Below are 21,828 nucleotides of genomic sequence, written 5' to 3'. Positions count from 1 at the left end.
ACAAACTCACCCGTGCTCAGTCATACACATGTTCAGTCGGCTGAGAAAGTTCTGTCTCTCAAGTTTTTAAGTGTGTGTGTGTGTGAGAGAGAGAGAAAGAGAGAGTATTTGTACATTTTCATATAAGTCCATATATCATTTAGTTTCATTTCATGCAGACAGACACAAACACACACATACACCAAAGCAGCTATTATCATTTTTCCAAGTGGAGGTTTTTTTTTTTTTTTTTTTTTTTTAAATCACCTGTGTTGTTTACCCTACTGTAAAACAGCACAGTATTCCTGCGGACGATAAACAGCCATAACGAACAATGCCCTGCCACAGCACAGAGGGAGCTCAGAGAGAGAGAGAGAGAGAGAGAGAGAGAGAGAATAAGAGAGGTGAGGAATATAAGGGAAGAAAAACAACTGAAGGAACAGACCCAACTCTCTCATATTCTCCCCCTGACTCTCGTTTTACTCCCTCCCTCTCGGGTTCTCTCCCTCTCCACACTGGCGAACTTTGACCTGAAAAGCTCTCCATTGCGCAAGAGGCCGATGTCAACGCAGCCAAACAACATTCACAACAACAGAACAGTGTGTGCCAGAGGAAAAGATAGGGCTTATCTGTGCAGGGGATCTGTTTGTGCCTGTTAGTCCCCTCTCTCTCTCCCTCTCTCCCTCCCTCTTTCCATTTGTTTTTGTAGACTGTGAGCCTTGGACCCTCCCCGATGACATAAGAGAAGACGATGTTCGCGCAACAACTCCTAAAAAGTGTCCTCAAATGCTCGCTCGGCAGGCCGCCGTACACAGCGCTCACCTGGCAAGAGGGCGAGAGTGTGTCGGTTTGGCGCGCCGATGCCGTCCTGATATGACACTGACCCAGTTCCATTAAAGCTCTCATCTGCGAAACGGTTCAGTTCAAATGAGCCACCTGAACGAGAAAATGATAGTGCTGAACCGTAAAAGTGAGATAGAAAGAGAGAGGGGAAGAGAGAGAGAGAGAGAGAGAGAGTCAGGGAGAGGAAGAAAAAGAAAGAGAGAAGGATAGAGAGAAGGAGAGCTGACGTAGCAGGGGTGAATGACGAAAGGGCAGAGGAAAATGGATCAGGAGACACCTCGTCTCATGACCACTGGCACGGATGCCGACGGGCACGGTGTGGGTCCTGCCAAAGGCCACTCAGCACGGGCGAGCACCTCGAAGGAGATCGTCGTTACGTCGAACCGCTCATCAGCGCCAATCTGGCCCTCCAATCTGGCGCCCATTACTCTCCAAAGAGACAGACATTTCTAGCCCACCGCTTTCACACGCAGTCTTCCAGCCCCCCCCTCCTTTCTTTTCACTCTCTCTCCTTTTCTTCATCTCCCTCTCTCTCTCTCTCTCTCTCTCTCTCACACACACTCACTCACTCACTCACTCACTCACTTTCACACGCACTCGCCCGTTGTCTCTCGCCACTCGTTTTTCAGAGCTGTAAAAACAGACGGGAGTTCTACACACAGATGGAGTGCAGGGCCCTCCGTGTCTGACAGCTCCTCTGCACCTCCTGGCTGGGTGACATCCACTACTACGACTCGTACTGCTGCGAGAGTGAGGGACAAATCCAGCGCTACGCTAACAGTGGATCAGGACGAGGGCAAATCTACGGCAGCAGTATATCAGAGATTTTCCATGTCCAGGCCAATTTCACCTGAAATAAGACTACTTTAGATCATTTACATGTTTACATTTTGCATCAATCAGCTCAAACCTTACACTAATTTAGATTTTTTTTTTAAAACAGATAACAAGTTCCAGCTCTGAAATGAGAATGCAAATACCAAGCCTTTTTAAAAACGGGTTGAACTCCATGAAAACTGCTCTGACAATGAAAACACACAAACAAAGAACATTTCTGGGGCACTTGCATGTTGACACTAGTAGGATACGGTGGAGGATTTCACAACCCGATTCAATTTCTCCACTTCTCCTCTCGCGCTTCCCTCTCACTTTCCTGAGCTTAGGGGGCCAGAGAAGGGGCAGCGCAGCGGTGGCCCCGCGCGAGGGACCGCCGTCCACCCTCAGGAGTGAAACCAAATGAAAGAAACGAAAGCCCTTTCCAGCTCATTTCGCCCCCATACTTTGGGGTTAACCCGCTAATGAGGGGGAGCCATGTGTGAGCGGGAGAATGGGGAACACTCGTTTGCACACTCTCCCTCTCTCCCTCCCTCTCTCTCTCTCTCTTTCCCTCCCTCAGTGCGTCTCGCCCCTGTGCCGAGAGGCATTGCATCATGATCCCGAAATGGCTCGCGCTTTGACACAACACTTGACTAAAACTAGTGCCTATCACATGACAGCTGGAGAGAGATGAGGGGCATCGCGTTCACTCCGCTGCCCTTTCCAAGCTGAAAGGACACCACCGTTTGAGGCAGAGAGAGGGAGGGGGGGGGGTTCTGAAGCTCCTCAACGGTCTCTCCCGGGGCAGTTAGACCACCGCCACGCCTCTCGGCCAGGGGAGGTTTTCCTTGGCGGATGTGAGGGGCGTAGATGAGCGCACGGAGGCGGCCACCGCTGACTTACAATCAATGTGCGTCTCCCTCCCTCTCCGCCCGCCCCTAACAAACGCTAATTCCACTTCTAATTGATTATTGATTTGCAACGGTGAATCATCCACAAGTACACCTCTTCAACACCCTACCCCCCTCTAAACACACACACACACACACACTGTCCCACTGGAGCCTAACGCGGACAGAAGGAAAAAGCAGCCCAGGAAGAGCACATGCCGACCCGTCAGAGGAGTAGCGAAGGACATAGCAGGAGGGGGCAGCAGGTAAGATCTGTATTGGCACAGGCCCCGTGTATCTCTGCAGAAGCCACCTGTTTTTCTCCCCAGATCGCTTTTCTCCTCCTCTCTCTCTCTCTCTCTCTCTCTCGTGTGTGCTGGCCCTTCCCGCTAAAGGAGCTTTGCATTGCAAATGGACCCACTCAGGCTGTCAGGTTTTTATGTTACTAAATGACCATAGAAAGGGGTCAATGGGGAGCACTGAGCACCATGCTGCACCAAGCAAGAAGTGATACCTTATCTGTGTATAACCTAAAATCTGCCATGTAGACAGAAACCTACAAAAACTCAGAGCAAAATCATCCATGAAAGCACCACTTTACGCAAGAGCTCCGACCCCACGAAGAGGAAAAACAGAATGGCTACTCACTTCTCTGGCAGTGGTCCTGGTTCCAGCAGCGCTCGCCAAAGTGGTCGTTGATGGTGGTCGGCGAACAGTGTTTCTTGCCGCCGACCGTGCCGGGACACACGTCGCCACACTCACGTTTGTCCTTGTTGGACACAATGTAGTTGTCCTCCACCGAGTCCAGCACCTTGGACCAGTCCAGCGTGGACAGGTAACAGAGGTCGGGGTTCTTCTCCAGCCGCACGGCACCACGGGTCACGTTCATCAGGCTGTACAGGCCAATCTCCTTCAGCTGGAGCATCTCGAACATGACCAGTGCGTAGTTGAAGAAGAGGTTGTTGCCCCGGATGACCGTCAAGTTGGGGAAGAGGTCACTCAGGGTCTCCAGGCCGTAGACGCGAAAGAGGAGCAGGTAGTCGGTGATGACGGTCAGCCGGGGGAAGGTCAGGCCGCGGAAGTCCTCCGCCTTAGTCTTGAACATGAGCAGTATCTTCAGGTGCCCCTCGATCACCGTGCAGTTCTCTAGCAGGGTCAGGTTGGCTGCATTGTTCCGGATATCGATGCTGGGACAGACTGCAGAAGCAAAGAGATTGCAGTAAGTATAACTGTGACAGTAAGCACAATTACAACATCTTAAAACAGTAACACTAGTAGACATAGTATAAGTAGAGATCGTAGTTTGCTGCATGGTATTTTGCTTTGGACAAAACATCTGCATTTGGACTGACTGACAAAGAAATGCTTTGGTTGGAAGGTTAAAATGTAAGGTTACATTTTTTTACTTCTATAATATTTATAATACATTTGTATAAATAAATTTAAAATAAATGCTATAATTTTTTCAATGATGTAGCAAAGTTACTATGTGATTAGAACATAGCTGACCAAAAAGTGCTTATGTTAGCCATGAACAGAATAACAACAAATGTTACAGCTGGATAAAAATGTAAATGTACTGAAATGTTTACCAGAATTAATGACAATTAAGCTGCACATCAATAAACTAATACTGTGCATTGAAAGTAAATCTAGTCCACACAGATATGTTAACGAAGGTATTAAACAACTAAAAACCTTCAGCCATTGCAGGGACTCAGTAAAAGACAAGGGAAATCTGTCCCTCGGTTTGTGGTTCCCCAAAAGTCTGATGTATATAAATAAAAGTCAATGATAAGTTCAATGCAAACCAATGCTTTTGTGATCTGAAAAATGTAGGACTATTATGTTCAATTACCAACCAGGCAATTAGTCAATTTATTGATTTATTATCTAGACCTATTGGATACTGACACTGGGCAACCGCATCTGAGGTCTGGGCGAAATAGGACCTTCACTTGCCCAGTGGACAAGCTACAGAAAAGAAAAGGATTTGTCCAACCCTGGAGCTTATCTTTTCAACGTCAGGTTAGTCCGGGTGAAATTGTATACGGCCGAGTCATAAGCATGTGTAAAGAGCATCTTTAAATAAAGTGCACTCTCTCCAGCTCCTCATTTCGCTACATCAGGGTTTGTTTATTCGCGCACACTGGCTGTGCTCTGCCGAGGCACTTGAGCGCCTCAGCACCCCACTGAAGTCTCTTGCCTGTGCCTGGCTCCCTGTGGTGCTAACTGACGTTGAGCCCTGTCTGCTCAACAACAAGCGAGAAAAAAACAGAGAGAAAGAAAACACACACACACACACACGAGAACGAGAGGCCTGGGAGGCAGCTTTCCCTTCGCTTCATTCATAATCTACAGAGCCTTTGTGTGTGTGTGTGTGTATGTGAGTGTATACGTGTGTGTGCGCGTGTGTGTGTGTGTGTAGCTGCGCGTTGATAGATGAGACTGGGAGAATTCATTAGCGGTGAGGATTCGCTCGCTGCAAGCATCTGCTGATGGAGCCAGTGGATGATAATGAGTGGAGCGGCGTGGTGCGGCACGGCGCTCAGTGGCTGCTGGCCGCTGCTACGGCGCTCCTGCTCATTACAAAAGAGATTACGGTGATGCTGCTTGCTTTGTTTTCCACCGTTACACTTTCTTTTCTCCGCACACCCCCTCAGAAGGTTTTTCCCCATTTTTCACCAGAATATGTTAAGATGGCTTAAGCTGGGGAACTGTACTTAAGACTGCTTACTGCAGGAGGCTCATGCATTTTACAACACAAATTGATGTATATTCACTGTCACAGTTTCCAGTCAAGGAGGGATTTCTCCCTTCCTCTGTATTACATCATTTTAAAGGGTGGATGTCCTTGTCTTCCCTTTGTGATGCATTTCAGCGATGATGGCAGTGCATAATTGACATGGCTAGCTACTACATTTTAGACAGTGTCAAAGAACAGCACTCCATGGGCCTAAAGACCAAAAAGCCAAACTACTAAAACACATAAAATAACAAAAACTACACCAACTAAGAGAGTCCATCAATGAGCACAACTGAGTCTGATTGTGAGTGACGTACTTCGGCCTGCACAGGAATGACAAATCAAAGCCACATTAAGTGGCAGGTGAGGTGAGCATTCTCTGACTATCTTGTCTTGAGCATCTAGCTGCTACAGTGTCTTAATGGATCCTCGTCTTTTTCATTCAGCACTCCTGCACTGCACTTTATCTATTAAGACACCTGCATGTAAACATCTTGTGCGAGAGTTCACCCACACATAGAGCGATGGAGAAATAACATGCCTCAGAAAAAAACAGCACTTAACTAAAACATGACATCTTTTATGCGCCATGTTATTATGTGGAAAAAAACACCGTTCACACATCACATTGTGTGTATGATTACAGCACAATTGCATGTATTTTTTATGCTTACAGTGAGAGGGTATTAGCCTTGTTGACACCAGACCGTTCTCAATTGACAGTGGGTCTAGAAAAGATTCATTGACTTATGACTTCCAGCAGGGGCGTAACTAGCAGTAAAATTAAACTTTAATTGGTGAATTAAACTCTCACCAAATTGTTTCAAAAGTGTAGCATAGCAGTCTTGTAAATGAGGGTTTTAAATGCAGTTGTTTCCTCAATTCCAAAGAAATACACGTCCATGTCAGATTAGCAATTGTATTTGCGTGCCGTGTTTTAGGGACATTGGAAATGGGCTTCAATGGCCTCATGGCCAGACGGACCTGCAGAGCAAATCCCAAAATTGCAGAAAGCTTGTATGGGTATTCCCAGGCTAAGAAGGTATAATAGATCTACACAATGTTGACAGAAGTGTATGTGAGATCATACACCAACATTAAATGGATTTCCCCCCAAAGGGCATTTTTCATCTGTTTTTTATTTTTCCTTAAGACGTATATTCACTTTCACAAATGTTTTCATAATGTCAGGAAAAAAACAAATGGTGTGGTGGGAGGACAGATTTAAAAGTTCATCATTGCTCACACGTTACCACAAAAACTCACAAGGGACTCAACCTCGTCTCTGCGTTTCACATGGCCACATTTGGTCTATAATTTTTAGCAGTGATAACATGGTCTTCAAAGCAGCTTTGAAACGGATTCATACTACTGCCCACAATTCCATATAAGTACCAAAAAGAGAGAAATGGCTTCATCAGGTTCACTCAACTGGGTAAACAGTGGAGGCAACTCCTCGCCATGGTAACGCATTTCCGAGAACACCAAACAGACACAGAGCTGTACGGCAAAAAAAAGCTTCTCAGGCAGGAAATATGTAACATACTTTGAGGGAAAGAGTTTTTTTTTTTGCTACACAGACCAAAATGCTAATGATACCAGTTACAGTTTATTTATTCTTAGATGAACTAGCTTAGCAAATGCACTGATAAACAAACAAGCTGTGCCACCATTTAAAGACTGTGCACACCATCTAATTATAATACATGTTGACTGGATAAGCAATTTGCGATCCAGTTGGTTCAGTATGATATTAATTTCCTGATTTCCTGAGTCTGGTATTCTCTTTAAACTTCTCACAGCTGTGACACACACACACACACACACACACACACACGAAAGGGTTTTCACTCAAATCAGCAATTTCTAAAAGCAAGCTTGCCCTTAATGGCTTCGAAGTTAAAGCAAATTTCAATCAATAATTAACTCAACATTACTGTACATCACTGTCACCACATATCACTGAGGCCAACAGCTTCATGAGGAAGAAGCAGGCATAAAAATAAGGTGGAGGAGAAACTGTGTGGGGTGGGTGGTGAATTCTTCTGTGCATGTGTACGTGTGTGTACGTGCGTGTGTGTGTATGTGGGGGGGGGGGGGGGGGGTTGTGATGATGTGGGACCTCCTGTACTGAGCTGTTCTCACACATGCTTGGCATAACACACTTCCCCTTCTCCCAGCGCCTCTGTCTATTAGCCTTTGGCGCTTCGGGAAAGGAGACCTGCCCCCCTAGACAGGAAAGGGAACACCAGCACATCACTCAAGCCGCTGATTTAGCACTGTCACCCGGGTGATGTCAAGTTCAAATACGACCCCTTGTTTACACCAATGCCGCAAATTGCAGCTCTTCCTTGTCTCGTTTTTTTATTGGTAGACAGAGAGAGGCAGCGAGAGACAAAGATAAAGAGAGAAAGACAGAGAGGAAGAGTGGGAGAGAGAGAGAGAGAAAGGAAGAGTGAGAGAGAGAAACGGAAAAAGTGAGGAAGAGGGAGAGAGAAAGACAGAGAGGAAGAGGGAGAGTCCAATCAAGTCTGAGGAAAACTGAGACAGAGGACAGAAAAAAGGGGCGCTGATAAATCTCCACCTTGGCGTCCGTCCGGGAATCGTGCCGGCCAAAGGCCCAAAACATCCACCATCACAAAGAGACAGCGAGCCACAGACCAAACACGAGGACCCCAAACAGGGGAAAGAAAAAACAAAACAGCAGTTGAGAAACAAAAAACAAAAACAAAAAACAAGACAAACAAAAGCTGATATGAAAAGAGGCTTCTGGGAAAGCCAGCAGGGCGGATGGCTCATCCCAGCACCTGCTGCCCTGCACTTCACCTCAATGCACAGACGAGCAACGGCTAATTTCTGGTCTGATTCACTTACATAAAACTCCAGCTTCTCTCTTACATCATGGTCTGTTATAGACCTTCACTACAACGGTTTACAACTGTCTCTTAGGGGACAGTAACGCAGCAGTAACCAAGGAGCCCAGGCCAAAAAAAAAAAAAAACTCTGGCTTACTATTTGCCTTGGCTATTGGCCCGTGCACTGAGCTTGTACCGCCTCCCTTTTAAATAAACCCAGTAAAACATCACGGGGAATGACATTCATAACAATCACTTAACTAAATCGACCTCAGTTTGGAACATTACTCAAAGCCTTTACTAGGCGGCCCCGGAAACACACAGAAAAGAGAGATGGAGAAAACAAATGGCTGATAAGGGCTCGGAAAAAGGTAACCCGACACCCGTTGCTTTATCGTCACAGCCCATCAGCCTGCCGCACGCTGACAGGCTTGTCTCCTGATGGATTGGGCCTCGTTGTGCAACATGCAGTAACAAATGTCATACGAGTGCAACTGCAGTCAGCCCACCCCCGCCATCACTCCTCCCTTTGTCACTGCAGTCCCCGAAAGGGACACGCTTCGCTCACAGCGAAAGCAAATCTCGCTGCATTATTAAAAACATAATGCTACACAAAAGAAAGTCCTGCCCTTTAGGGTTTAGACTTGGGTTGTGAAATGGAACGACACGTAGAGCACCAAGTGTTGGTCAACTGAGCTGACCCAGTGTGGGGCGGTACAGTGAAAAGGTCCTCAGCAGTGTGTGCATTGTAAATTAAACCAGACACTTAAAGCAGAAACATGAGACCCCAGTCATGTATGACAAGAGGCTAGCAGGTTGGCTTACATCACACAAGTGAATGAGGTGGGGGGGGGGGTTCTGGACACAGCTATTCAACTGGTGCAGACAGGCAGACAATGCAGCGAAGTTGAATCTGATTTCGTTATCAGCGCTAGGGATAATATTAGATCTCGCAACGGCAGAGGAAAGAGATACGAGGCTCATGAAACACCTCAGTGGAGTGGACCCACAGTACAGCTTCCTTTAGGTCTGACAGAACGTTAACCAAACAACTGTCAATGTTGCAAATATTTACAGTTTAGCCCAAATATTATTCATGCCGATGCCAAATCTTAGTTTAGTGAATTTGTTTTTGACCAGTGGGTTTCCCCTGTCTGGAAAGGACATGGAAAACTGGAAACTTTTTAACCATTTCTGTGTTTTCTTGGTCAAATAAAAGAACATATTAATTTAAAAGTTGTCATGGATATGAATATTTATGAACTTAACTATACATCACAACAAGTGAACAGAGTTTGTCACTATATCATTTCATCTCATTTTGGCTTAAGTGCTGTTTTTATTTGTCGCAAAGGATCAACACAAACTGGACAAAAGGAATCAGAGACGGGTGAGGGGGTCCATCCAGCTGCACTGGCCAGTGTTCATTTTCAGAGGGATCCTTTATTTTTAGCATGGCATTCCCACACCGGAGAATTTAATACGCTTCTACCAATAGTAACTGGTGCTTGGAAACTGGAACACTCGGCGCGCGGACCACATGGCAGGAATGCTGAGGCCGTAAGGGCTTTGGGCGATTCTGATGGCCATGGGCATGGCCAACAGCAGCATTAGCTCTACAAGGAACCTGCGCTGCCAACTCACTACCGCGTAATGTGAACAGGCGACTACTGGCACTAAAACGTATCATATGGATGTCACCTTATGTAATTCTACAACTAATAGCCTACTGCCAAAAATGATCACTGGATATAAAAAGGATGTGTTCCATCAAATTTGGCCAACTGATGCATTAGCATCATACATCATGTATCAGGTAAGAAGAGGAGCCAGGACAGGTTCATACCGTGTGATGGCAAACGGAAAGTTCTCGACAGAAATGTGAAAGCAGTCGGACGGACGGCTGCCTTGATTCTCCATCACCTTCACCCTCCTTTCGAAAAGACCAGCAGCAGGTATAGGAGCACCTGCCAGGGCAACTGCCTCCGCCACCCTGCTCCAAAACCGAGCCTATTTATAATTAGGATCCAGTTACAGGACAGGAGCCAAGGCATGGCAGATTGCTCCACGCATAAAAGAGCAACATTCAAGGTCTGCCACACTGTTGGATCTCCTGCCAGGAGCCACCTGACAAAATCCCGCCCGTAACATCAGATCCAGCTCATGTTCGTCACGAGCGACGTGCTCCGAGGAGCCACGATAGGTTGTCGCTCTTTTTTCTCCAGAGAAAAAGGTAGAATAATCGCGGGAGGAAATATATCGGCTCGAAGTCTGGTTGCTGGGCAAAAGGTGGGAAGAGCTTACTGTATTAATAAATTGGTGATAAAAATAAAGAAATTAATTTACACAAGGTTTTGAATCAACAAAGGAAGCAAGACTAAGATTTTTCTTTCTCTTGAAAAAGACTCTGGGTATGTAGCCTATGTGGGTAAATTCCTTCTCTTCTTTGCAGGAAGTAAAGAAATCAGCTACTAATACTTGCACTGCAACGTGGGCCTTGGAACATATTTAAACAAAGACGGAGAGAGAAAAAAAAAAAATCACAAACCAGGTGCTGAGCCAAACAAATAAAAGAGAGAACTCCAGAAAGGAGCATTCCTCAAATAGCAGTCTAGCAGCAGAAGACACTCACACACGTCCATATACACACACTAGAGCAGAGCGCCGCACACTAATGAAGAGCAGACCGACGACGCCGTTTTACTCTGCCCTCTGATAGCCGCCACTCCCGAGACACGCCAGGCAGCGCTGGCGAACATGTGACGCTCTTTTTTTTTCTTTTTTTTTTTTTTTTTAAACTTGAGTACAAAGTAGCCCAAACACAGAGGAATCTGTCTAGGAACACAGATCATTTCCTCCCCTTTCCCTCCACCCTGCGCTCCCTTCCAGCCGGCCACAGAGCAGCTGCAGCCTCCCCCAGGGCCGCCGCCGGACTCGGCCTCAGAAACCAGAGGTATTCTGCTCCCGAGTACATCAATTGAAAAACAGATGGGTACTGGCATCTTGACTATTTGGCAATTTCGCACAACATTTTTACAGACCAGATGGGTGGAGCTCGCTACGCTCCCCCATAGCTGGAATGAGAACATTTTCATTTACAGCATAAAAAAATATCACAATACCTAATTGTATTACTATCGTTTTACTATAATTTTTAAAATGATCATGTTCTTTTGCATCTTTTCATATCCTGACAACACTAGTCCAAGGTTTAGGGAACACTTGAACTGTTAATCTGCACAGTTCTCGATGGAAGTCAACGGTTGTTTTTGTCAGAAACGTGCCACTAAAAAGCCATGTGCTCGGCTGGGAGAGACAACCACCTTCCAAAGCGCATCCCTCCACTGACATCATTAAAGAGAGCCAGGGCCCGTGCTGACAGTCATTACACTTCACTATGAGACCACATTAAGTTGCTACAAAAGTCGCTTCTGTCAGGTAGAAAAACCTCAGCACTAAATGGCCGTCAGCACTTCAGTGAACTGCTTCGATTCAATCCAAGTTGCTTGTCAGATGCAAAGAACATGTGTCAACAGTGAATGCTGTATCTGTTACCGCATTCACTGCTGACACTAACTTGGTAAATACCTATAGGATGAGGTGGAGCATGTGCGGAATTGCAAAAACAACTCTCGGGGGAGGGCAGAGGAGAAACCAGCTCATCTTCCCAGCAGACGTGGGTGCCGAGTGGCCATCCATTACTGGCATGAATGTCCAGCCAGGGCTCACTACCACTGCACGTCTCCCTGCTCACCAGTCATATCAGTCTCCATCAGCACCTGAGTGAGGTGGTGCCTTATAAGCAGCAAGTTTGGCTTATCTCTGTGTGTATGAGGCCAACCCATTTGGACAAGCAAACAACATTAAGACTTGACATGGGGTTTTCCGTGTAACAAATTAAGGACCATTTCCCCCCCTTGCTCCTAAAGCTTCCTAGAGAGCAAGTGAGTCATTTTCCACTAACATTTAGTTGTGATAAGAAGATGCTGACCATTCCATACATATCATATCAGTCAGGTGGTGCAGGCTATGTTCACAGACACAGACAGCAATAAGGTTTGAATTTAATACCAAGCTAAGGGGTTCAGCAATATTTCAAAATATTTGCTCTTCCATTGCAAACCCTGTTGCCAAGATGCACGTTGTGTTTTCCATTTCTAATTATGCAATGTTTGCACACTGAATCACAAAATATTTCCAGAGGCCCTACATAAATCCCTATCTACAGTGAGCACGTACGCTGACTTTTCTCCTCTTTCTGCACTTGAGATCCACTCCAGCTCACAGTCTGCCAGACAGTTCCGACCAAAAGCCAAAACAAGAGGCTGTACGTACGGTACGTGATGCACAGCAGCAGCCCTCCCTTTCCTTCACAGAAGCAGCAGCAGTAGCAGGCCAGCCTGGGAGCAGGAGAGGGAAATGCTACACCTCATCGGCCCTCTCCTCATCTGTGCCCCGTCAAATTGGTGTTGACGTTAAACAACAAGCTCTAACTTGTCAAGCTTTTACATGAACATGGAGATTTAACGCATGGTGTGTAGAGAGAGAGAGGGCACCCGGACAAGCCCAAATAAATAAATAAGTGGCTATGCACAAGTGGACTTTTCTATTAACAATACCTTTAGTGTTTGGTGCGACAGCGCTGTAAACCGTGGATAAATTCACCCCCACTGGTCAGACGCCAAGCCCAACAGGGACCTGTGGCTTGGGCTGGCCGGCTGGCTGGCACGCGGTGGTGTTTGGGCTCGTTTTTCTGAAGACTGCCACTGAACACACTCCCCTGTGCTGAGCGAGACGGCCGCCCGGGCCGGCGCTGCCGCCGGGAGCTGGCCAGCGCCACACACACAGGAAAGAGCTGAAGCCACACTGTCTGCAGCCCCGAGAGCACACCGCAGCAGCACTACGACTGTCAACCCAGCGGCTTCAGGGTTATTAAAATGCATTAAGAACTCTGATTGATAAAGACAATACATGAAGAATGATTTATAGGGAAAACTGTAAAAACCATGACAATGTAGGCACTATTTTTAATTGACTTTGCTTTTGTGGTTGGAGACATTTTATTAAATCTGATAAAGTCTTCTTTCCTGATTTTCTTTTTTGAAACCCACAGAGTTTTAACATCTTTGCACAGACATCCAGGGAGCAAGCAAGTCCCTTTGAGGTTGAAGCAAGACAAAAAGGTTCTTCAGGCCTGAACAACTCTCCAGCCACTCATTTCATTGTATGAAAAAAAAAAACCCCAAGAGCACTTTTGCTCAACAGCTCTTGGCTTTCTTTCAGAAAAGCAAAGGACCGCTGGTAGCTTTATTAGATACCGTGCTTGAGTGACGGGATCCAAGTGTCAGACTGAACATCACAGTAGGAGCTGAGAGGAGTGGAGATGGGATATGGAACGGGTGCTGTTCGCACCTTCGGAGCCGAGGAACAAACAGGATGAAAAAAAACCTGCCTGGCATAGCGAGGGATTGGCCAGGCCACTGAAGAGTGGACACTGTCTGCCATTACAAGGGAAGCAGGGATTTTATGTGCCCGTGCAAACATCTGTGGTTCGGCAAACAAAAAACACACACGCCAAAAAAAAAAAAAAAAAAAAAAAACAGACAACGCCGAACTCCCTGACCTCACACGGCTACGTGCGGCACCAGCGCCAGGGCCGGTGGCCATGCTGACCGGCGGCCAGGCGACGCGGCGGGGTGTGGAGGGAGGATGCTGGGGGAGAGTTGGGGCGGTGGTGTGTGTGGCGCGGGGGGTATGGGGTTGGGGGGTGGGGGTGCGCCTTTGTGTCTCAGCTCCCCTCTGTTGGGAGCTAAAAATACACAGACAGACAATCCTTACAGCCAAGAGCCACCAGCCAGTCATCGATGGATGGAAGCTCAACCATGCCTCAAGAAGAGGCTCTACATGACACCTCTCAGAGGTAAAGCAAGAACAAGAACTATTCATCATTTTGAGTCCTTCAAATTAAGAGGGTTTTCTTTTACAGATTTATTATTTTCTGTGACACTTTGGTCATTACATAAAAAAATCACATTGTTTACTGTCACTGCTTCTTACCAAAATACTATTAATCATACAGTACAAAATGCACATCTTCACTTGAAAATGGGCTGTAACGGTTTGCAACACTTTCCTTTACTTTCTACTACTTTACTTTCCTTCACAATAACGACTGATAAATGGCCGGGAGAAATAAACTCCATCTTTACTCCTTACCACAAGATGAAACAAATTACAGCCACCCCTTTAACCTTGCTGAAAGGTTTACTGCCAGAATAGGGCTGAGCATCACACAGATTTTATGCTCTCGCAGGTCTGGTAACGGCTTCCAAACCCAAACCTACAGCAGTGTAGAGGTTTGCTGTCCGGAGAGAGGGAAGAGAGACACATGCTAATGAGGCCGTATTAATTTTGGCCCCAATCAGCACCACTACCACAGCCACAGCCTGCTGGGAGTGCCGTCAGGACCCCTGATGATGACTAGCCCCACACAGAGCTGTTTATTCCACCCCACAGCACTCCATTTAGCCCTCCAACAGACAAAATACAAACGACATGAATTTTTATGACCGGTTCCGTCCAGTCGTTTGTTCATTCGTTTCCGCGTTAAGGTCTCCCAACATTTTACTGCGCCTATCAATCCTGCCTCGCTTGCGAGGACCTCTCCTGTACACAGCTCAACCAGCAAGTGGTGATTAACAACTCAAAGTGGGCTATGAGTCAAAGGTCTGGTTTTCGGTCATATGACAGTCCTTAAAATACATTTAACCCATCAGCCACTGGAGCTTGGACCGGCAGGCCTCCATAACGCATGCACAAGTACGCACACAGACATGCTGCAGACAAACCCCTCACCATTATTACCACTGTTACGTTGGCCACAAGAGCTTCCAACACAGCCACAACTGATCCCAGCATTACCAACACGGCTTAAGGTGGGACTTTTGGCATTAGGTCACTGACCGTTAAAATAGGACTGATCCAAACAGCAACAAGCCCATCAAAATCAAATGGTTCAGTTGTGCTGTAACAGCCCAGCAATAGCACTTTCTAAATTACCTCATCTGGGGAGATATATTTTGATAGTTTGAGAAATTAAGTAACCGTCAGAATCATTAAACATGCACCTGTGCAAAGAAGTGTGAATCACATAAATACTGATTTTGAAACATCCAGACAAAGCACTGGCAAGAGACAAAACATCAGATTCCACCTCTCACACCATTACATTCTGTTAAGCAAATGTTGGGATACTGACTCTGGGAGGTTAAAGTGCTACAGAGGCGATAGGTCCTTGTAAACAAACTAAATTTGAAATGTGAACAAAATTCAGAGGTAGTTGAATTCCCAGACTACATTGTTAAGATATGGATAAAAACAGTTCAACTTAGTCAACTGAATACTACAATGGAATCCCTAATACCAAAACATGGCATTAAGAGGTCTCTAAAATGAAATGTAAGTGGTTGTGACTGACATGCATTGGCAAACCACAAAACAGAAAGTAATTTGTTTACAATGTCTACAATGTCTTACAATGTCTGTATTTCACTGAACACTAAGAGAAACCAAACTTCCTTTGGCACCCAGTGGAATGGAACCAAACATGGTCAGACATCTACGGTCATTCTTAAGAAGCCAGTAGATACTAGCATACTCTGAGCATCTCAACACATGGTTCAACTGTTCACAAGCAACAGCTGTCCTAGGAGAATGACCTCAATGCATTCAACAGTTTTCCACAACACTTACTTCTTAACTTGGAGCCAGATAAAACAAAAATGGTTGGCTGACACATGCTGTGACTATCTGTCAAGCAGCCAGGTCTGCATTTACACACATCACATTTGGGAGCTACTCCATGTGAATCATTCACCTCTTCACTTGAGGAACGACCATTTAGTTCACATCAACACAATTTAAAAGGCTCCTCCTTTTAGAGTTGGAGTTTGCTTATTCTACACACGCTCACACCGCCACACACACAGCTTGAAGATCAACCTCACTCTACAAAGTAGCATGGATGGAAAAAAAAAAGTAAAACAAAACAAAAAAGCTGTGCGGGGTGATAAAGGCCACCTCTGAGACTCCAGGAGAACTTGGTGTTCACATGCCAAATAGCAAATGAGGAGATGCGTGACCTGGGAGACAGAAGGGTCACTCAAGAGCCATGCAGTGAGACAGTGAGCTGATCTTACCCCCCCACCACCACCACCCTCTACCCCAACTGCAAGAGTACCTACAGGGTGGGCCACTTCAAACACATTCCACACGCAAAGCCTGATGGGAAGAATGCCACTGTGATCTGGTAAGTGCCTGAGGATCCCAAACAGAGCCGTTCACAACACAAGCTAGTGGCCCCATTCCAAAATATTTCATAATATTCTGGGACAATGAGCAATCCCCATTAAATCCTTTAATGGAAATGTAACAAGGCACTTTGCACTGACAATGTTCATTAATACATTGCCTTTTTTTTTGCACTGACAATGTTCATTAATACATTGCCTTTTTTTTTGCTTTGCCTGGTTTATTATATCAGATGGAAAAACAACAGGAATTACTGAATAGAACCAAAAAAGGATTTCACCAAATCTGGCTACACTTTATTTTTATGAGCATGAATGCTTTCACACAGGTCCTCAAACATGTTCGTAACTGTCTCGTTAAGCAGTCGGTGGTGTTTGTAGCACATCTGCTTGCTGAATGAGGAGGACTTTAAAACATTTCCTTGTGGCTCCAAACAGGCTATGACTCAAGTGCATGTCATACAAGAGTATCTATATCAGGAATCCAGTCATGTTAAAGCAAACTTGACGGTGAGATACAAAAACAACCCTACAGGTTCTTAATTGATCTCTTATCGGTAAGGAATGCCAAGTAAGGCGTGGAACTCATTGCAAAATATTTCCCAAAGCATATTTCAAACACGAGAGCAACTGGCATGCAGTTTGCTACGTATGGAGAATGGCATGACCCCCTTTAGTGCGGTTGAAATGCAGTCAAAGAAACAGGCTCATGTCATAGCACAGAAATCACTTAGAGAAGTAAACTAAGCCGAAGTAACAATGTTATTCTAATGCAGCAGGTGGACAAATGTTTAACCCCTATAGAAAGAGAAGGAATTGGTAGTTTTCTATTGTAGCATATGGATTCATTCACTCTCATACATGTGTTGAGTTGTTTTGGTGAAATTCTCAGTCATAGTGACTGAATCTGAATGAAACTTTAGCTGTGCTGTGTTATTATGAAAGAATGATCAACGATGGTACATGATAGATCCTACTTTGTCGCTATGCAAAAATAATTTCTGCAACTGGCTAAGAACACTAGCTTACACTACATTCTACAGCTCATGGCAAAATTCAGAAAGTCAGATATTCATCTGTAAACAGGGAAGTGTGTGAGTTCAAGCATGTGTGATCATTAGATGAAAACAAACTTCCTCCTACTCCACTCATGTTCCGGTTTCCCAATAATGACACACCTTACAAACGCCAGGCTACCTAGGCTATGCAAGTAGATACAACTTAATTAGTTATTTGAATTAATTTGAAATCAATGTTAAAAATGTTCAGTTAGGCCTGCTGTCTTACCGCACCTACATTAATGTGATTAGTCAGAATCCAAAGCAACTGAAATGTAAATAGTCCCCTATATTGATAATTTTACTACAGTGGATATAATTGAACAAAAGCTTGGTAAACACCCTGGGCTGCAATATTATCTAAATTTCAGCGTCCCAAAACTATAAACCAGGGGTTCGTGAATGTCTCAAGATTTTCGTTACTGAATGTACATACATGAATTAGTAGGCCCTATATTTTTTTTATTATGAGATAAAATTTGCACATACTAGGCTTCTAATAACATGAGTCTCATAACGGTGCATTTGTAATGGGGCAAAGACAATAGGGTAACGTACAATGATGTCTTCACAGTGTAGGCTATCTTAACGTCTGATTTGCAACAACAACGCTTGATATTCTAGTTTGCTGGAAGAAATCGCGATGTAACCTTTGCCTATTCTACAACTGTCCCAGTCATATCGTCTCCCATGCGTCATGACTTGGAATACAATCAGCATGCAATTTCAAATAATTTATCTAAACGCCACGCTTTGGTTTCAGATCGGGTTTATAAAGCCGACCACAAGAAAAGACAGGGCACCAGTACGGCATTGGTAGTATATAGGCTAATCCACCACTTATGGGATCTCGGAATCTTCTTAACGTTGGCTAAATTTGTTTACGTTTCCAATACAACGTGAGGAGTGTTGCAAAAGTCGCCGCAGGAAGAGGCCTAGCCGTGCGAGCAAATCCTGCGACTTCCAGTTTAGATTCGCTGCAACAGGCCACCGGAGTCCGGTGACGAGAGCTAATCTGGCTGCAGGCTCACGTACAGTACCAGGCCTCCGTAATGTTTTTAAGAGGGGGGCGGGGGACTTATCTGCAACTTCACAAAAAAACATATCTGAAAAGTCGAGGGGTGGGGAGCAAGCTCCCTATTCATTTTTTCTCTTATGTATGCCTTCCTAAATGCATGCTGTTTGTAATGCTTTACTACGATACCAAAAGGTCAAGAGTTGGGAAAAAAAGGCTAGCGCAACTCAGAAATGTCAATTGTAGTAGGTGATACTCTTTACTATTAAGATAAGCAAATAAATAAATAGCCTACCATTTTCCAGAAGCAATCAATAAGATAACCTGTCATATGGTATAACCTGTTCACATGTTTGAATAGCCTATTGCAATGTAATTATTATGGGGTACAGTTATTAAAAGTTATTAACAGGCATACTTACTCTCTCCATGTATTGACCCACAGTGGCTCAAGACGTAGACAAAAGTTACCAAAATGACCGCTGACATTTCCAGACGCATCGTGACGGTAAAACTGCTTTTCTGAACTCAAAATCCGTGCAGGATAGGCTATTAGTTAGCCTAATATAATGATCAGCGTCTCAGTTGACAAAGATATCAAAAAGATAAAAGTGAAAAATATATATATAGATATCACTTAGAAAAAAATATATAGGCTATTCAAAACTTTACAAAGTCCCCCGGAGGACCAGGGGTCCAACGTGGTTGATTGTAAATCCAAAACGTCTAGTTGTCCAACTTTGTTCTGCGCCCCAAAATGAATTGAACATTAGCCTAAATGACGTGATCTTGGGTTCTGACCAAAAATATGCAAACGAAAATCTTCATTGTAAATAGTCATTGGGCATATTCCACATCGGCTTAAGTTCCCGAAGTCCCTCGTTTCGAAAAGAAATCCCACACCGCTAGTAAGGAGGTACCCAACGGGGTACTATTTGGGAGCTGCTAATACCATGAATGATGAGGTACCAGTTAGAAAATTCCAGTTGAAATAAAATTGGACAGTTAAATATTGTCTACTATCTTCACGTCTAATGATGCAATGTGACGATCTAATTGATCAACCACATAGAATTATGTCCTGGTTCCACAACAACACTGTCCTGCTGGACACAAATATTGACCCAAGAAGGGTTGGCCGAGCTGGCTTTAATCCACAGGTCGCTGTGTTTCATGCACTGCCAAGTCTTCTCCCTCTCCGTTCTATCACCAGAAGTTCGCCCTTGAAGAAATGCGAATGGGAAAATGAATACATTCCAAGATCCCCTCTAGAGCACGCGTACAGGAAAACCGCGACGAGTTTCCCTTCAGTATGAATCGACGTTCATATGAATCCGCAAAAAGCCGTCTGCTCCGGCGTGATAGACGAAAACAACTATCAAAACGTAATTTAGCCTTGGCTAGACAAACTGCACCCCTCGAAAAAGGGTAGCTTCCACGGAGGAGCAGCAGCTTCCACCACAATGCTTTCAAGTGTTAAAACTCCACGCTGTAGCCCTCCGATTCCTCGGATCAGCAAATAGCCCCAGCTAATCTGAAACAAACGAGGCTTTTGGTTTGACGATCAACACACGTTAAATGTCTTGTTTGCAGGATTCAGGATGGCTAAGTAAACAAACTTATTGGCGTGAGGATAGCCGAAAAGAAGCGAAAACTTCGCTCGACCCGTCAGAGGTTCCTCTCTCTCAGGTTCCCCCTCTCTGTCTCTCCCCTCAGTAAACAAGTAGCCTACTGCCAGTCAGCTGGACTAGATACGTGGGATGGTGGAAAATATGGAGCGGATTCTCCTAGGAGACCATTTAAAAACACGGATTGGAGTATATAAGCCATTTCTGTGTGCTCGACTGGCAAAAATGTTCATTGATAGGCTTTGTCAGGTCAAGTGGGTTTCCCAATCTTTGGTTAGCCTAAATGCAACAGGCCCACTCATTTACTAGCCTATTTCCAGATGAGCATTTAGCCTACTAAATTAAGTTTTATTTGTTATTCAGATCTGTTTAGTTTATTAAAAATCTTTCACTATTTTTCTATTGAGCAGAGATCTCAGATAGCAATTACTCATTGAATCTATGTTAAATCAACATTATTTTGTCAACGTTTTAATCATTGAGTCAATGTCGCACTTCAACATTGATCCATTTTGCACCCTCTATTAATATTGAAGCAATGTTGAAATTCCAGCTACAGATCAACGGAATTTCAATGGTATTTTAATTAAAAGGAATATTGAAACAAAGTTGAAATTACAACCAAACTAAAGATCAATGCGATTTCAATGGTATTTCAATTGATATTAAACCTCAGTAAACCACTTTTAATCTGGAAAAATATTGAGAAATTCACATCCTGCTTTATATACAGCCAGGATAAATTTGACTAGGCCTAGGCTGGTTTAGGCTACACAATCGTGCACAAATAACCATTGACAACTGATCAGTTTGAAATTCAAGTGCATTTATTAACTCTTCTTCATTTAGAAATTCACGTGTGTTGTGCTTCCCTGCCATCCATTCAGTATAGCATTCATAGACCACCCAGTTCACAGTCAGCCCTCCTCCACCATCCAGTAGCAGAGTGAAGTGGCACCTAACAGAAACAGAAGAAAAAGAGATAGACAGTGTTAGATAAATATGTTCAACTGAAACTGAAGGCTACTTATAATTGAAACTTTAGAATAATCATAGAATATATATTCTATATGTTTGTTGAGTTTGCTGTCAAAATGCCAGGCTGAAGATAGTGTTAGAATAATAAACTATGTCTATCGATGTCAACATAAACTATAAACCAATGTTGTTTCGATATCTCTCTTATCGATATTCATGCACTGTCGGGTTTTTGTCAGGATTGTAATGCTGATTCAATGTCTATTTATCATTGAGATTTCAATCTCAACCAAAATGATGATTTGGATGGAAAATCAACATCATATCAATGTCACCTTGCTATCTGCCTACCTTGCCTTCGAAGGGCTGACGCAAGGGATGTGCTGTTGTGATCCTTAACAGGACATGATATTTATATATTTAGGCTATCAACTAATGTTTTTCGTTGTTGTTTTACATCATGTCTTGCAGAGCAATGTGTGATTATTTCTCCAATATTCACATACTGTACAAGTGTCAAGATTCTAATGAATGTAATGAAGACTCTACTCATTATTCCACTCCTGTGTCCTCTTTAACACAACATTGAAGCTTGAGACACAAAATGCCCTTTATTTTTATAATGCACTATTGATTTTGTTATAGGCTAGCATTTCTGAAATCTAAAATTGTTTAAACATGTATCTACATATTTAATGTCTACCTATTTCA

At 44.3% G+C, this 21,828-nt stretch overlaps 1 protein-coding gene across 3 annotated transcripts in view; it reads right to left on the bottom strand.

Moving 5' to 3' along the window:
• insrb (insulin receptor b) overlaps nt 1–20,235 on the bottom strand; it is an 84,910-nt gene extending 64,675 nt beyond the window's left edge. For all 3 annotated transcript variants that reach the window (XR_006021170.1, XR_006021171.1, XM_042057424.1), the window contains exons 1-2: nt 18,934–20,235; nt 3,177–3,725 (exon numbers count right to left, since the gene is read on the bottom strand). Coding sequence is in view for 1 of the 3 variants with exons in the window: in XM_042057424.1 (XP_041913358.1) it covers nt 3,177–3,725; nt 18,934–19,012 (628 nt within the window). In the remaining 2 variants the exon portion in view is untranslated. The remainder of the gene's footprint in view (nt 1–3,176; nt 3,726–18,933) is intronic.
• Between the last annotated feature and the right edge of the window lie 1,593 nt (nt 20,236–21,828).

Source organism: Alosa sapidissima, chromosome 12, assembly GCF_018492685.1.
Source record: "Alosa sapidissima isolate fAloSap1 chromosome 12, fAloSap1.pri, whole genome shotgun sequence".
Classification (NCBI taxonomy): Eukaryota; Metazoa; Chordata; class Actinopteri; order Clupeiformes; family Clupeidae; genus Alosa; species Alosa sapidissima.
The sequence above is the reverse complement of the archived record's forward strand: the minus strand, read 5'-3'. Positions and strand labels throughout refer to the sequence as shown.